This window comes from Notolabrus celidotus, chromosome 15 (assembly GCF_009762535.1).
Source record: "Notolabrus celidotus isolate fNotCel1 chromosome 15, fNotCel1.pri, whole genome shotgun sequence".
Classification (NCBI taxonomy): Eukaryota; Metazoa; Chordata; class Actinopteri; order Labriformes; family Labridae; genus Notolabrus; species Notolabrus celidotus.
Window position 1 is genome coordinate 6,717,844 of NC_048286.1, and position 17,108 is coordinate 6,734,951.

The 17,108-nt window shown below is 40.5% G+C and overlaps 1 protein-coding gene and 8 non-coding genes across 15 annotated transcripts in view; 8 read left to right on the forward strand and 1 right to left on the reverse strand.

Moving 5' to 3' along the window:
* The window catches only part of LOC117826412 (ATP-dependent 6-phosphofructokinase, platelet type-like), a 49,014-nt gene that overhangs the window by 22,797 nt on the left and 9,109 nt on the right, over positions 1-17,108 (reverse strand). For 3 of the 7 annotated variants that reach the window (XM_034702439.1, XM_034702437.1, XM_034702441.1), the window contains exons 3-11: positions 15,275-15,352; positions 14,522-14,711; positions 13,207-13,372; positions 12,783-12,827; positions 12,369-12,477; positions 3,355-3,450; positions 2,742-2,834; positions 1,572-1,697; positions 805-869 (exon numbers count right to left, since the gene is read on the reverse strand). In XM_034702439.1, the coding sequence (XP_034558330.1) occupies positions 805-869; positions 1,572-1,697; positions 2,742-2,834; positions 3,355-3,450; positions 12,369-12,477; positions 12,783-12,827; positions 13,207-13,372; positions 14,522-14,711; positions 15,275-15,352 (968 nt within the window). Of the gene's footprint in view, positions 1-804; positions 870-1,571; positions 1,698-2,741; positions 2,835-3,354; positions 3,451-3,942; positions 4,039-12,368; positions 12,478-12,782; positions 12,828-13,206; positions 13,373-14,521; positions 14,712-15,274; positions 15,353-17,108 lie in introns of all 7 variants that reach the window. The other 4 variants (XM_034702436.1, XM_034702435.1, XM_034702440.1 and 1 more) reach the window with 2 other exon arrangements.
* On the forward strand, positions 6,620-6,711 carry trnar-ucu. The gene is given in 2 exon segments: positions 6,620-6,656; positions 6,676-6,711. It is a non-coding gene; the product is annotated as a tRNA-Arg (tRNA).
* trnar-ucu lies at positions 7,026-7,117 on the forward strand. Its single transcript is given in 2 exon segments — positions 7,026-7,062; positions 7,082-7,117. It is a non-coding gene; the product is annotated as a tRNA-Arg (tRNA).
* trnar-ucu lies at positions 7,815-7,906 on the forward strand. The gene is given in 2 exon segments: positions 7,815-7,851; positions 7,871-7,906. It is a non-coding gene; the product is annotated as a tRNA-Arg (tRNA).
* On the forward strand, positions 8,221-8,312 carry trnar-ucu. Its single transcript is given in 2 exon segments — positions 8,221-8,257; positions 8,277-8,312. It is a non-coding gene; the product is annotated as a tRNA-Arg (tRNA).
* trnar-ucu lies at positions 9,010-9,101 on the forward strand. Its single transcript is given in 2 exon segments — positions 9,010-9,046; positions 9,066-9,101. It is a non-coding gene; the product is annotated as a tRNA-Arg (tRNA).
* trnar-ucu lies at positions 9,416-9,507 on the forward strand. Its single transcript is given in 2 exon segments — positions 9,416-9,452; positions 9,472-9,507. It is a non-coding gene; the product is annotated as a tRNA-Arg (tRNA).
* trnar-ucu lies at positions 10,385-10,474 on the forward strand. The gene is given in 2 exon segments: positions 10,385-10,421; positions 10,439-10,474. It is a non-coding gene; the product is annotated as a tRNA-Arg (tRNA).
* On the forward strand, positions 11,700-11,791 carry trnar-ucu. The gene is given in 2 exon segments: positions 11,700-11,736; positions 11,756-11,791. It is a non-coding gene; the product is annotated as a tRNA-Arg (tRNA).

The window sequence follows — 17,108 nt, forward strand, 5'->3', positions numbered from 1 at the left end:
TCTGCTGTAAAGATCGTCTTTTTTGAATGGGTGTGTATGTGGTTTCTGGTGTTTCTTCAGCCAGCCTCAAGTGGATTCTCGATGAATTGCAGTTTATAATACTTCTGCATGGGCTTCATTTTTTGAGACCGGAGGTTGCTGCTTGATCTGCACACACTATACGGGAGGTTAATGTTTTTTCATGGCGCTTTTTTTTTGAAGATGTTACAAGTTTGGCATGATTAGAGATGCAGGTAACTTGAATGACAGGTGGGCACACCGTATGTGTTAGTGAGGAGGCTGAAAGCTCACTTCAACTCTCCCTCTTTAGTTTGGTCGACTAAAAGTTAGGTTGAGTCAGCATTTTTATAACACCGATATGCCGATGATACACTTCAAAACTCGACCAATGAGCGATGTCAGAGACTACATCTATGTATTACACCATATATGGTAATTCCCCTCTCTCTCTCTCCAGTTGGTGCTCACCAACATCTTGTCTGTTTGACAGCTGTTTAATGTCTCTGCTACATTGATAACTGTGTCTTTAAATCAGCATCATATCTTCGCCTCAGTTGTCCTACTTTAGTGCCACTTTGCACCGGTCCACATGTGTCTCCATCTTTTATCCCCCTGGCGCTGTAGCCATGACAGACAGCTGGCTTCAGTCAAGGGAGGCACAGTCATTTATATATAAGTGGCACCCTTAAAATTGGCATTTAATCACTAAAGCCGAATAAAAGATGACCCCACTTTTATCAGATGTTTTTCAAGGAAAAAAAAACCTGTATTCAGGTAATTACGGTAGATGAGGTTAAAAAATACCTGCCACGCAGCCTCACTGCTTCTTCAAATTTCTTCTCATCCATGGCCTTCTGGACCTCTTGAGTCTGATGACAAAACATGAGAAAGCATCTTCACTACACAAGTCAAAAATGTGCTGTGTGTTCATTTTCTCTGATGTGATAGGCTGCAATCAGACTGCAGGAACATCTGATCTGTTTGACAGATTCTCCAAACTGTGATTTGAAAGTGATCGCATTAGATGTGTGTCAGCGTGGGTTGATGTGTAATTAGCCTCAATGATTCGCTGGGGGCTTTTACTGCAGAGGGATGAGAAATGGAGATCTATCATCTCACACTTCAAATAACTGGGCTGTCAAATCAGGGTGTGAAACTCCGTCACTTCAGGCTGACTCAATGAGTGGCTGAAAGTGGCAACAAGTTCTGCTCTGCCGCTCTGATTCACTTCTGTCACTCCTCTTCTGACACAGTGTGAGTTATGCAACAGAGGAACTGATATCTCATTAGCGCAGCTAGCATGATATTTATCTGAAGAAATCAATCCTGCTTCAAATCAACTCCAAATGTGTTTCGTAACTGGGTTTTAAATTTGTATTTCTGATTTCAAGACTTTGTTACCGCAGATCTAATTTCCTTCAGTACAATAATTTAGCTAAAGTTGAACATATCTCTGTGTCTCCTCTGTCTCTCCTACATACTAACACACACACACACACACACACACACACACACACACACACACACACACACACACACACACACACACACACACACACACACAATCTTACCATCTGAACACACTCCATAAGTGGCAGTCGAACGGCCTGGTTTCCAACAAGAGACACCACGCAGGCTGGAGTGCTGGCAGAGGCTTCCAGTAATGCCAGGACTGCTTCAACTCCCATACGGCTGGCCTGCAGGGGTCAAAGGTCAGTAAGAGGTTAAAACTGAGCAGCAAGAAGTCTACAGTGTTAGTAAATAATGACACAGTCTCCATTATTTTTACGTTTCGTTACGTAAGTATTGAAAATCACAGAAGCTTTTGAAGGAACAGATCTACGGACGTATTTTAAACCCAAAGCTGCCGTGAGCAAGGAGAGAAAGAGAAGCCATGGTCGATCGACTCAGAGATAAAGAAGAGAGAGAGAGCGGAAGTAGGAATTCAAAGCTCTACAACACAAAGAAACATCCACACCTCCTCGAGAACATGCAGGCAGTCATTGGATTTTGTTTGTTGGCTGTTTGAAGTTGCGCTTCATTCTGTTTGTGCGTCTCTGCTCTGCTCTCTGTCACAGCCACCACACCACAAACTCTCCTCATTCCCAGGTAGGCAAATACCTACAGCTTTGAATTTCCTTTGGCGTCTTATAGGATGCATACGTTGTGATTATGTCTGTTGCAGATTGAGAGCAGAGGTGATAGACAGCGAAGTTCCCTATTGGTCTTGATCTGTGGAGTGTTGCTTTTGAGCTCAAAACTGACACTTTAAAAAGTCCAAATCAAGACAATTTGAAAATACTGAGGCCACCCTCTCTGCAAATACACACACCACCACACACCTCCTCTGGATTATCATTGATTACCAGAAGGGATATTTTGTTTGGGTCTTCACCAGGTATGTGTGCACAAAACTAAACGATTACTATTCACTGAATGTCAAATATTGGTATGTGTTCACTGACTATTTCTGAGGCAGCAAAATGTGCAAGTTGAAAACAAAAAATAACAAAATCAAAAAGTTTTAAGAGTCAAGGAATTCCATTTTTGTTACTGGTGGATTGAAACAGCTACTGATATCGTTTATTTTTACTGGTATCATAATTCTGGTATCGTGCCGACTCTGTAAGTAACCACATTAGGGCTTTAAACATTTGACAAAGGAAACATTTTGTGACTTGGACACCATTTCATCATCTCAAAACTCACAATTAAGAAGTACTCAAGGTACAGGGACTCACCAGGATCCTGTCAAAGGCAGAAGGGGTCCCTCCTCTCTGCACATGGCCCAGTATGGTGACCCTGGTGTCGAAACCAAGGCAGCGGACTACCAGCTGGATATAGAGGAGTGGCAGGGTAGGATATAGTGAGGATAAAAAGCATTATATGAAGTGCTTTTAAAGGGTTTCACTAAAAATGTATGAATATTTCTAGAATGGTTAAACTTTAACAAAGAGACTCAGCTTTAAAAAATAGCATTCCTACAACAGCCAGTCTTACTATAATATCATGGTGTTGTAAGATAAAACAATCCAAAGATGATACATACAGTTTCAAACATTGAAAATAAAACAGAGGGAGAAAACATGCAAAACATCTCCTGTCATGTGAGTGCCTCATAAAATGCATGGTGAAGGGAAATGAATGAAGCAAAAATAAGGGCGCAAAGGGACAGAGGGTGGGAAACTAGAATAAAAAAACTGAAGAGGGGAGGTGTCTGAGTGAAGAAAAAATAAATAAAGGACTGAAAAGTTCACCACGTGTGCGCCCAAAACATCACACCATGAAGTGAAATGAAAACATCCATGCTTCAGGAGTAGTGTTGGTGGATCCACGAGTTCACCACATACTTACTTCCTTGATATAATCAGGAGTTACTGCCTTGTTGTGGCTATCTATGGCACCTTCGGCTACAATAATAATGTTCAGCCTTTTCTTATCGGCACGGTTCTACAGAGGGAGGGATACAAAAGAGCAAAGCATTTAACAACATGACAGAAAACGTTTTGCATAGCCAAAAGCTGAAACCGGTAATGGGGGAGCATCTTACGTAGACCCTTGTATCTATAAACAACACTCTTTGACACTTGGTTTGTTACCTTTCTTCTGCAGGCATTTGCCACATTTTGGAGGAAGTCTCGTATTTGCAGCTAGCTGTGCTCAAATGTTTTCAATGAGGCGTGCTAGATTTGCAAGGCAGATAAAGGTTTCACTTATAAACTGATGCACAAAAATCAACGTCAAACTGTCAACCATTCAGAGCAGAATATTAAAACTGATTCTGAAAGGATATCAGACAGATATATTATGTATCCATTTAAAAAGAAACCTCCTCTCAAACTGTGGCATGCGCCTGGAAGCAAAAGGCAAAAATGGATATCCACCAGTAGGTCCAGCTTCTGGTTTCCCCTCTGCATCAGTCTTAAACTGAGCTCTACTCACATCCTTCACAAAACCAGAGGTAATAGGTTGTCCTTGTTTGTCAATGGCTCCTTCAGCGACTATGATTATGTTCAACCTGGAACCTCGAGATCGGCTCTGGACGATAACAAACAGACTCAGAACATCAAATCTGCAGAAAATGTATTAGTCAGCAAAGATCATTCAAAATATTGAATGTTACTGGCTTATTATTTGTGTGTGGTTTTGTATTGGTGATGGGTGTTAGCTCTGTGGCGCTAAGAGTAGCTTGGTTGTGTGACTGAATGTTGTTGGTTTCAGTCCCATCAGTGTCATTCTTTCAGAGAGGACTGAGTACACATTTAGGTTCATTTTCTGCTGAACCGAAATCATGACGGTGCAAGTTAACAGGCTCTGTGGCGCAATGGACAGCGCATTGGACTTCTAGTAAGACACTGAAGAAGTGATTCAAAGGTTGTGGGTTTGAGTCCCACCAAAGTCGATATTTATAGAAAAAGGACAGGATTCATACGATACACCTTTATTCTGAAAATCTTCACTAAACTGGCTCCTTCACCTGCTATCATACTCGTGGGTTTCCTACTAGAATGGAATCATTTAGGCAGAACTGATTCAAAGGTTGTGGGCTCAAGTCCTACCACAGCTGATTTTCTTGGATATTACTTTTATTTGTGTGAAACACACAGAATTGTCTTTGTAATGAAATGTGCAATATAAATACACTTTTTCTATTTGCTTGTAGAAAAACAAATGCTTCTAGTTACACCTTTCCAGACTGAAATGTTTCCCTTAAATAAAGGCTCTTGTACGTACTTGTAGTCTCTGTGATTTTTTCCAGTGCAAAAAAAAAAAGGTCTAAAACTGGAAATAGCAACCAAAACTTAAAGGTTGTCACTCCTGGGTAAGAGTGCTTTTCAAAGAAAATCAGTCCATATTCAAAAGAAGATCCCTTCACTTTTTTATGTAGTTAGGTACACTAGGTTTATTTTCTGCAGATTTTTGAACAAAAGTCAAGGCAAGATTCCGTGTGGCGCAATGGACAGTGCATTGGACTTCTAGTGAGACACCGGAGAAGTGATTCAAAGGTTGTTGGTTTGAGTCCCACCAGAGTTGCTCTTTATGGAAAAAGGCTAAAGTCATAAGTCTCTGCTCTAAAGATCTTCTCTAAGAAATGGGAAGAACAGCCAAGACTGCAACTAGGAAAAGCTGCTAGTTTAATAATCTGTAAAAACTTGCATAATACTTAGTCTGGCTTAATACTGTAGTCTGGTGTTCTGCGCAGGTCCCATTGCCTACTTCTAATTGGCTTTCTATTAACTGTTAAATTGAAAATAAAATTGACTGGTTAGATATCAAGAGGAACCAGGAGGCTCTCTGGCAAAATGGACAGCCCATTGGACTTTTAGTCAGACACTAGGGAAGTGATTCAGAGGTTGTGTGTTCGAGTCCCACCAGAGTTGCTGTTTATGAAAGAACAGCTTAAGTTACATCTCTCTAGTTTAAAGTTCTTCTCTAAAGCACTGGGAGAAGACGACAAGCAGTTAAAGGAGCCAATTAAATAATCTAGTAAGACACTGAAGAAGTGATTCAAAGGTTGTGGGTTCGAGTCCCACCAGAGTCGCTATTTATGGATGAAAGGCTTACGTTACACCTCTCTGGTCTGAAAATCTTCTCTAAGTAACAGGAAGAACAGGCAGGACTATAAGCAGTTAGAGGAGCCAGTTAAATCATCTTGGCATTCCTCTGAAAACTTTGCTACTGGATATGTTTTGTAGTCATGGTCTTCCAGTGTTCTGTGATGGTCCCTTTACTTGCTTGTAATCTCATAATCTTCTATTAACTGCTATGATTGCAAATAAAAATTGACTAGTTAGGTACACACTGAGATTTGTGGACACCTATGGAACAAGAGGCTCTGTGACGCAATGGACAGCCCATTGGACTTCTAGTTAGACATTGAAGAAGTGATTCAAAGGTTGTGGGTTCGAGTCCCACCAGAGTCGCTGTTTATGGAAGAAAGGCTTAAGTTACACCTCTCTGGTCTAAAGATCTTCTCTAAGTAACAGGAAGAACAGGCAGGACTACAAGCAGTTAGAGGAGCCAGTTAAATCATCTGGGCATTCCTCTGAAAACTTTGCTACTGGATATGTTTGTAGTCATGGTCTTCCAGTGTTCTGTGATGATCCCTTTACTTGCTTGTAATCTCATAATCTTTCTATTAACTGCTAAGATTGCAAATAAAAATTGACTAGTTAGGTACACACTGAGATTTGTGGACACCTATGGAACAAGAGGCTCTGTGACGCAATGGACAGCCCATTGGACTTCTAGTCACACACTGAAAAAGTGATTCAAAGGTTGTGGGTTCGAGTCCCACCAGAGTCGCTGTTTATAGAAGAAAGGCTAAAGTTATACTTCTCTGGTCTGAAGATCTTCTCCAAGTAACAGGAAGAACAGGCAGGACTACAAGCAGTTAGAGGAGCCAGTTAAATCATCTGGGTATTCCTGCATACTGGAAAACCTTGCAATTGGCACAGTGTTGTAATGTTGTTTGTCTAAGAAACTGGTACATTTATCTCCTTGTAGTCTTGGCTTTTCTTCCAGTTTAAAAAACAGTGTAATTCTTGAGTATACTATAAAACTATAAATTCAGTAGGTCATCATTGCAAGGATACTGTTGCCAAGACCACCCATACAAGGCTCTGTGGCGCAATGGACAGCGCATTGGACTTCTAGTTAGACACTGAAGAAGTGATTCAAAGGTTGTGGGTTCGAGTCCCACCAGAGTCGCTGTTTATGGAAGAAAGGCTTACGTTACACCTCTCTGGTCTGAAGATCTTCTCTAAGTAACAGGAAGAACAGGCAGGACTATAAGCAGTTAGAGGAGCCAGTGTTATAATCTGGGTATTCCTGCATACTGGGAAAACCTTGCAATTGGCAAAGTGTTGCATTGTTGTTTGTCTAAGAAACTGGTACCTTTATCTCCTTGTAGGCTTGGCTTTTCTTCCAGTTTAAAAAACAGTGTAATTCTTGAGTATACTATAAAACTACAAATTTAGTAGGTCATCATTGCAAGGATACCGTTGCCAAGACCACCCATACAAGGCTCTGTGGCGCAATGGACAGCGCATTGGACTTCTAGTAAGACACTGAAGAAGTGATTCAAAGGTTGTGGGTTCGAGTCCCACCAGAGTCGCTGATTATGGAAGAAAGGCTTATGTTACACCTCTCTGGTCTGAAAATCTTCTCTAAGTAACAGGAAGAACAGGCAGGACTACAAGTAGTTAGAAGAGCCAGTTAAATCATCTGGGCATTCCTCTGAAAACTTTGCTACTGGATATGTTTTGTAGTCATGGTCTTCCAGTGTTCTGTGATGGTCCCTTTACTTGCTTGTAATCTCATAATCTTTCTATTAACTGCTAAGATTGCAAATAAAAATTGACTAGTTAGGTACACACTGAGATTTGTGGACACCTATGGAACAAGAGGCTCTGTGACGCAATGGACAGCCCATTGGACTTCTAGTCACACACTGAAAAAGTGATTCAAAGGTTGTGGGTTCGAGTCCCACCAGAGTCGCTGTTTATAGAAGAAAGGCTAAAGTTATACTGCTCTGGTCTGAAGATCTTCTCCAAGTAACAGGAAGAACAGGCAGGACTACAAGCAGTTAGAGGAGCCAGTTAAATAATCTGGGTATTCCTGCATACTGGGAAAACCTTGCAATTGGCACAGTGTTGTAATGTTGTTTGTCTAAGAAACTGGTACATTTATCTCCTTGTAGTCTTGGCTTTTCTTCCAGTTTAAAAAACAGTGTAATTCTTGAGTATACTATAAAACTATAAATTCAGTAGGTCATCATTGCAAGGATACTGTTGCCAAGACCACCCATACAAGGCTCTGTGGCGCAATGGACAGCGCATTGGACTTCTAGTTAGACACTGAAGAAGTGATTCAAAGGTTGTGGGTTCGAGTCCCACCAGAGTCGCTGTTTATGGAAGAAAGGCTTACGTTACACCTCTCTGGTCTGAAGATCTTCTCTAAGTAACAGGAAGAACAGGCAGGACTATAAGCAGTTAGAGGAGCCAGTGTTATAATCTGGGTATTCCTGCATACTGGGAAAACCTTGCAATTGGCAAAGTGTTGCATTGTTGTTTGTCTAAGAAACTGGTACCTTTATCTCCTTGTAGGCTTGGCTTTTCTTCCAGTTTAAAAAACAGTGTAATTCTTGAGTATACTATAAAACTACAAATTTAGTAGGTCATCATTGCAAGGATACTGTTGCCAAGACCACCCATACAAGGCTCTGTGGCGCAATGGACAGCGCATTGGACTTCTAGTAAGACACTGAAGAAGTGATTCAAAGGTTGTGGGTTCGAGTCCCACCAGAGTCGCTGATTATGGAAGAAAGGCTTACGTTACACCTCTCTGGTCTGAAAATCTTCTCTAAGTAACAGGAAGAACAGGCAGGACTACAAGTAGTTAGAAGAGCCAGTTAAATCATCTGGGCATTCCTCTGAAAACTTTGCTACTGGATATGTTTTGTAGTCATGGTCTTCCAGTGTTCTGTGATGGTCCCTTTACTTGCTTGTAATCTCATAATCTTTCTATTAACTGCTAAGATTGCAAATAAAAATTGACTAGTTAGGTACACACTGAGATTTGTGGACACCTATGGAACAAGAGGCTCTGTGACGCAATGGACAGCCCATTGGACTTCTAGTCACACACTGAAAAAGTGATTCAAAGGTTGTGGGTTCGAGTCCCACCAGAGTCGCTGTTTATAGAAGAAAGGCTAAAGTTATACTTCTCTGGTCTGAAGATCTTCTCCAAGTAACAGGAAGAACAGGCAGGACTACAAGCAGTTAGAGGAGCCAGTTAAATCATCTGGGTATTCCTGCATACTGGAAAAACCTTGCAATTGGCACAGTGTTGTAATGTTGTTTGTCTAAGAAACTGGTACATTTATCTCCTTGTAGTCTTGGCTTTTCTTCCAGTTTAAAAAACAGTGTAATTCTTGAGTATACTATAAAACTATAAATTCAGTAGGTCATCATTGCAAGGATACTGTTGCCAAGACCACCCATACAAGGCTCTGTGGCGCAATGGACAGCGCATTGGACTTCTAGTAAGACACTGAAGAAGTGATTCAAAGGTTGTGGGTTCGAGTCCCACCAGAGTCGCTGTTTATGGAAGAAAGGCTTACGTTACACCTCTCTGGTCTGAAGATCTTCTCTAAGTAACAGGAAGAACAGGCAGGACTATAAGCAGTTAGAGGAGCCAGTGTTATAATCTGGGTATTCCTGCATACTGGGAAAACCTTGCAATTGGCAAAGTGTTGCATTGTTGTTTGTCTAAGAAACTGGTACCTTTATCTCCTTGTAGGCTTGGCTTTTCTTCCAGTTTAAAAAACAGTGTATTCTTGAGTATACTATAAAAACTATAAATTTAGTAGGTCATCATTGCAAGGATACTGTTGCCAAAACCACCCATACAAGGCTCTGTGGCGCAATGGACAGCGCATTGGACTTCTAGTAAGACACTGAAGAAGTGATTCAAAGGTTGTGGGTTCGAGTCCCACCAGAGTCGCTGTTTATGGAAGAAAGGCTTACGTCAATCATATACTGTTGTCAAGATTATACAATATAGGCTCTTAGGCGCAGTGGATAGCGCATTGGACTTCTAGGCAGAATAAGACATTCAAAGGTTGTGGGTTCTAGTCCCACCAGAGTCGCTATTCATTGAGGAGATGCTTTAAGTTAATGTCTGTCCTTCGCTTAAGAGAATTTATCAGATGCCTTCATTAATGTGATTCGTTTTTTAGAGAGTCCCATTTGTAAATAAGTTGACGACATGACCCCAAAGTCCACAAGTCATTTCTTTTCCTCGTTTTTTAGTTTAATACAACAGGCTCTGTGACAGCACATTGGACTTCTAGTGATGTATCTAAAGTAATTTAAAGGTTGTGGGTACGAGTCCCACCAGAGTCGCTATTTCAGGAATGGATATTTCTAGTTGATAGTAGAAATGTTGTTCAAACTTTCTTACTAAATAGTGCATTTTTACCTGCTGTGATGCCTTTGATTACCTACTTGAAATTCTACTTTTAGCCAAGAAGGAGGGTTTCACTGCGGGGAAGAATTGGAAGAAATGTATGGCCTATTGAGGATGATTTTTGTTATCAGCTATTTACACTATTTGTCATCAAAACCGATGAATGGGTAAAAGCCATTTTTATTATCATCACATCTCTTAATACAAGAACAGAAAAGAAGAAGCTTGCTTAAAACTAACTGAGAATTTTAAAAAAAACAACTAGTGCAACTAGTGAGAAGTAGTCAATGTGACTCTCCTGATTGACTAGGTAGAGCTTAGGCAAAGCAACACACATCTAAGTTAATGCGTCACTTTTTACGCAGTTTTTTTTTTTAAATTTAATACATTGCATTACCAGCAGGGCACATCAGGCTCTGTGGCGCAATGGATAGCGCATTGGACTTCTAGTGACATATCTAAAGTAATTCAAAGGTTGTGGGTTCGAGTCCCACCAGAGTCGCTGTTTATGGAAGTGAGGTTTCCAGTTACACATCTCTAGACTGAAAACTGTCTCCTGGGCCTTCTGTCCTATGCTTAAAATTTCCCACAAGGTTTGATTAGTTTGATTCAAAGGTTACTCTCTGGGAAGAAGTTGAGTATTTTGCTTCTAGCACATCTGCAACAAACAAAGAGCAACTTATCCTTCTCTCTTTGTTCATCCAGAGTTTAAGTACTTGGAAAATATCAGTGAGTTCTCAGACATTTAGGTTACGATACTTCAAAGTGTAATAAGAGAGTATTTGGACTTGGTTAGAGTTCTTGTAGACATTTAGTATCTTAGCCAAAAGGCCTCTTTGGTTTTTATGTGACTGGTGGACAGAGTAGGAAATATGCTAATGGTGGTTGTAGTTAAATGGGAATCGTTGACCTCTTAAAACAGAGAGTCGTTCACACCCTTGGGTATCTATAGGTGGTTTGGGTGACATAATCCAGGGTGTGAATGTGGTTTTAATTGTCTTGACAGAGAATTTAAAACTGCATTGTAAGTGATTCTCAGGCCCCCAGCACTTATTAAGAGAAACTTTAGCAGACATCTGTCCAGGATGCATCCAGTAAAGTTAGTGGGATGCTAAAGTTAGCCTCCTTGGATGATTCATTACATTACTGTTGGCAAGCTACTAAATCTGCTGAATCTAGAATCATATAATAATAAATGAAGTGTGTTTTCTACACATCTAATAGGTCCTGCACAGTCCAGGTTCAAACAGGGAACAGTTTGAAGTGAAACAGCGCTCCTCTATAATGGGGACTCCAATCCTGCTCAACTCAGATTCTTCTCTGGTGACTCAGACTTGCTGTTTGGTTACTTGAATACAAAGCTAATCAGATATACATCTTTGCATTTCTGTCACATAATCTTCATACAAACTAGTTTTTTTTTTGTCTTCAGTGAAGCATTTGGTTGTGAAATGAACTGGCAACCAACACAGCAGAGGAAGGCTCTACTTAGCTCTCTTAATTTAGACAAGGTCACATACCTTTAAGCTCTCTGTGCTCTATGTACAAACTTTCATTTCCCATGTGATATTTGCTAAAACAGCGCCTTTAAACAAGCTTTACAAAGCAGAATTCCCCCCCGGCTGCTGTGGCTATCTCGGCTCAGAGAGAGAGTGTGTGTGCGCGCGCGCGTGTGGTTTCTGTCAGTGGAAACTTTAACTCCTCCCCTGGAAACAGATGGCACAAGAGGCTCTGTGGCGCAATGGATAGCGCATTGGACTTCTAGTCAAGCACTTGAGAAGTGATTCAAAGGTTGTGGGTTCGAGTCCCACCAGAGTCGCAGTTTTTCCCTGTTCAATCATTCCTGTGGGGTAGCATTTACAGTCTATATAGAAGAGTTAATGACAGCAGCGTCTGTGACTCACCCTGATCTTCCTGCTAATCGTTCTTTATCACAAAGTACTTTTATTAGCTTGCACTTTATCACCTGCACTTTAATTTCCTGCTCTGTGTTTTATGGAGTTCTGGAGTCATTTGTTTAACAGTGTAGACAAGAAAAGTTTGGTTTTACCGCTTCTCAAGCTGTTTATGTGTGAATGACAGGGGTAAGTCTGTGGTGTCTGCTGCTATTTTTAGATTCACAACAGGCTCTGAGGTGGAAGGGGTAACGGGTTAGAGCTCTTAAAATATGTCCTGGTTTGACACATGGCGCTTCTTGAAGGACTTTGGGGTCATTCCAAAAAGCTTAGATTTTAATTTTTTCTTAATAAATTCTTCAGAACGTGGCTTCAAAATGCTGTTTCTTGGTGCTTGCATGTGTACCCCTAAAAATCATGACAAATATAAATGTATAAGAGTTTTGTGATAGTGAAAACATAATGTGTGTGTTTTTAAGTGTGCATGTGTGTGTGTGTCACCTCAGACAGTTTCTGACACATGCTGTCCTCCCAGCCGTCCTCAGGAGGCATCTCTGGGATAAAGACCCAATCTGCTCCACATGCCAGGGCGCTGACCAGGGCCAGGTATCTGTCCAATACATACATATTATAACAAATGTTTTAAATCATCACTTTATTGTTGTAACATATTCCATATCAGGAGCTTGAAAAGTGTCATGCCTACCACACACAGAGGCACAGACAATTGTTGTGAATATTTCTATGGTTATTGGATAATGAAGTGAATATTCAAAGTGTTGGTCGAGAGATCTTGGAGATGTTTATTGGCGTCTTTGGACACTGTGTTTGCAGATCCATACACAACATTACAGTGAGCACTCTTAAATAAAGTACATATGTCCACCTGTGTGGTGTTCAAGCCTGAGTCCTTACCCACAGTGCCTGCCCATCACCTCCAGCACAAATGTCCTCTGGTGGCTGAAAATACAGAGCAAACACAAAGAGATGTCAGAAACAAGAAAAGGCTCTTATCAGTAAAAGGTCTGATCTGGAGTCACATGACAGTGTAGAAGAGACAGCTAGACATTCACTGAAATGTAAACCCTGAATTTGTCCTTTGAGGTCTGAAGGATCGCAAATAGATCTACTTATGAGAGTTTTAAAAAAAAACAAAGTTGTACGAATGAATTGGAAAAATAATATAAGCAACAATAAATATTCAAATACAAAAACTTTAGTACCAGAATTAGCTTTCTAAGCTTTCTAATATTTAACGTCTGAATCTGTGTCAGCCCAGATTTTCTAAATCAGTGCATCTCCACAATTCACCCTTTAATTGACTGTATGATTGGTTTACCTCTGAGCCGTGGTCATGATGGCGTCCACCACCTCGATGATCCGGTGCAGAGCCGAGTCGGTGCCGATGGTCATGTCTGTGCCACAGAAGTCGTTGTCGATGGAGCCGACCATCCCAACAATGTGGAGCTCAGAGTGACTGCGAGCTGCTTCGTTATCGATCAGACCTGGAGAAAAAGGAAGAGATGGTGATAATTCCTCTTTCCATCACAAAGTTGGCATGTGAAATTACTTTAAATGAAAGTGATTGTGTCCATATAAATACAACTTTGCTAAACCTGCCTTCCAATCAATATTTGGAGTTTATAAGAAAACAAAGAGATTTATTCAACCTCATATCTAGTGAAAATGTTAGTTATCACGGAGAGATACCGCAGGATATATATATATATATATATATATATATATATATGTGTAAGATATGCTTATTTTTTACCTCTTTAATTTTAAATTTTAATTTAATTGCTAATAACTTTTTAATAATTGTAACTTTATAGGCTCTTGTTTGCTTTATATATATATATTTTTGCATTGTCTACTCTGTTACTGTGACACTTGAATTTCCCCTTTGTGGGACGAGTAAAGGACTATCTTATCTTATCTTTCAGTGCACCATGCATCATGATCTGTCTCTGGCTTGGATTTCTGCACACATCATTGCATCTTGTATCTTGAAAAACTGCCTTTTTAGGCTTTATACTGTCCTTCTGACACTTTGCAGCAGCTTTCAACGATTTAAGGCTCAACAAAATTCTTCACTTATCTCAGATTCGTGTCTTTGAAAACCCTTTTTGAGCCTCTGTTTGAAATGCTACATTTCAGCTACTGTCTCTTTAAGGCTCCCCAAGCTTTCCAGAACCCAGCACCCTGGAACCCTCCTCCACTGTTACAATGATAGTCGTCATCGTGAGTTAGCTGGTATTTCTCTATTTAAAATGATAATTTATGACACATGGCTGTTTAGTTCTCGTGTGACTTTGTGAACAAGCATTTCAGAGCAGCCTGCATACTCATCCTGGGACTACTCCGACACACGTTTGCCTCACTATTTGCTCCTTATATTAGTCTGAGTATATGGACACCCTAAACACGAGCCGATTATTAACTTGGAAGATTTTAAAATAAGGATTAAAGGTTGTGTCTTACTGCTGAATGTTGCCAATTTATAGAGTGGTGTGATTTCTACTTGTAATAATCTGTGGTTTGTCCTTTATGAGAATTTTTATGCCACAGTCTTCACCAGGACTCTCCTTGGAAGGAGATTCTAGGAATATAACTGGTAAATAAAACCTGACAGTCCTGCAGTGAGCGATCACCTTGCTGGACGAGCTCATCCAGGAGGCCGCTCCACTCCTCTCTGAACAGGTTGGCTCCGGTCAAGCTGCCGTCTCCTCCGATCACACACAGGTTGGTGATGCTGCGCTGCACCAGGTTGTGTGCGGCTTTCAGGCGGCCTTCGTGGGCACGAAACTCTTTACAGCGGGCGCTGCCGATGACTGTGCCGCCCTGCGTGAAACACAGAGTACAACCTGAAATCCCCATCTTTGTAAGGTGGCCCTACAGCCATCATCCTTCGCTTTTATATCATCTATCATTTTTTGTATTAATCTGTGTAGATTTAAGGGCAGAGTGATTCTTTATAATAAAGCTCCTCTACAAGTTAAATCTTTTTTAAATGTGTTCACTGAGAATAATCCAATTTGGACAATGGCAGTCCTATAATGACAAACAGTGAACAGCTCTAATTCAATCACAGACTGATTTGACTCAATGCTAATGGCTTTGCTGCTGAGTCACCTCCAATGATCATCACAGATGTCCACTGACACAGCAGATATGTGCTGCGTTGACCTAAGCACAGATACTCCTGCTCCTTTTTCAGACAGCACTTACAGATAGACTTATATAGTGCTGAAATATACAACATTAACATAAATTAATGTCTTCAAACCTGGCTTTTATTTACATGTTTTAGTGTTTACAGCCAAGAGGAGGAAGCAGTGATAGTTTTGTTCCAAAGTGCTGCACTTATCAGGAGTGTGTTACCTGAAACAGAAAACTCTACTCACCACTTGCAGCATGCTGGACACACTCTCCCACGTCGCCTCCTTGATGTTGTCTCCACCGTCCACCATCCCCTGGTACCCCTGAGAGGAGAAACAAACATGATAAATGCTCACAGGATCATTCATGACTTCTGTCAAAACAGTTATTAGGAGTATTGGTGACCTAGACCTGCTTCAAATGTTTAAGAATCCTGGACAAACCGACCACCACATTTAATGTTTTACTTTGATTTGTTGTAGGCTCCTAAGTGAAGTTATAAACATATTTAGGGTGTTTTTTAACCTTTTTTTTGTCTCTCCCTCAACGTTACACGTCTCTCCTGCAGCGTCCATTACAATTCAGATTATGCAAATTAAATAATGACGTCATGTAGCGACTTCTAGCAACTCTTAGAACAGCCAATAGCTACTTTCCTCACTGAGGAGTTGGCAACACTGAACATGAGCTGCTGTCACGATGCCCTAACTGAATGCCATGTGAAAGTTGTGAGGACACTGTACGCGGAGCAGCAGTGAGCTTTAGTGAATCAGTAAAAGTTTGACATAAAGAGGAAGGGAACACCTCATTGGTGGCCTCGTAAAGCTAGCTGACACTGCTCCCTCAATAATAAAACCTACAGGCCTCACAAGACGAATCAATTGTCAGCTCTGCAGTCAGTTAAGCTTCTGTGGATCAAGTTGTTTGTCTGGTGTTTGTATTTGTGCTTTTACTGTTCCCAAAATAAAAGTGTCATGAACCCTTCGCTATCATTACTTACAGCTCAGGGGTTGTACGAGGCTGATGGGGACGACAGTGGAGTCAGTAAGGGATGAAGCCTGCCTCTGATAATCCAATTACATCCACAATGAGACCAGATCGTCTCTACCTGCCTCTGCCACCGTCCTCGACGGCGCTATGCCAGTTTAAACTGCACATCTATGATTGATCAGACATCGAACTGAACATTGAAGACCTCAATAAAGAAGGATTCGGTTTTTCTTTCCTGATAATAGATCAGTGTGTCTGATAATGCTGTGGTTCATAATCCTCGAGCAGAACACAGGTAGAGTATTTTCATGTTGTAATGAAGGTTTGATTTGAAGAGTTTCCCCATGCATCAAAGTTTAATGTCTATGACACCAAAAACCTGACAGAACAAACTAACATCACACTTGATTTACACACTCTAAATACAGTCTGTCTGCATTCACTACACAATATGTTTGTAAACTAAGGGGGACTCATGTTGTGACATCTGGTGAGACGCAAAAAAATGCACAGGAGTCACTTTGTAAAAGCAACTATTTAAAATATGTAAATCATAAATGGGAATGGCAGGGTCATTTTGAACATGATACTTTACATAAAAATACAATATGATAAGATACATCGCGTGATGTGGCGTGACGTGGTGTCACGCCATGTATCTTATCATATTGTATTTGTATGAAAAGTATCATGTTCAAAATGACCCTGCCATTCCCATCTGTGATGTGACACATGTTATGATGTGATAAGATACATTGCAATACAATGCGATACAATGAGATATGTTGAGACAGAATACTATTAATTACATGATTTGATATGTTACGGTAGTAGAATAGATTAAAATCAATTGTAATATATGATACGGTCAATATGATACGATCCGATATCATACGATTCAACACTATAAAGTACGATACATTGTGATACGATACAATACAGTACAATGCGCTATGATACGACACATGATACCCTACGATACCTTACGTTACAGTACAATTCAATTCAATTCAATTTAAGGCACATATGAGCAGCATTGAATACAAAAAAAACAGACACTTAAATTATAAGGATTGTAAAAAAGAAAGA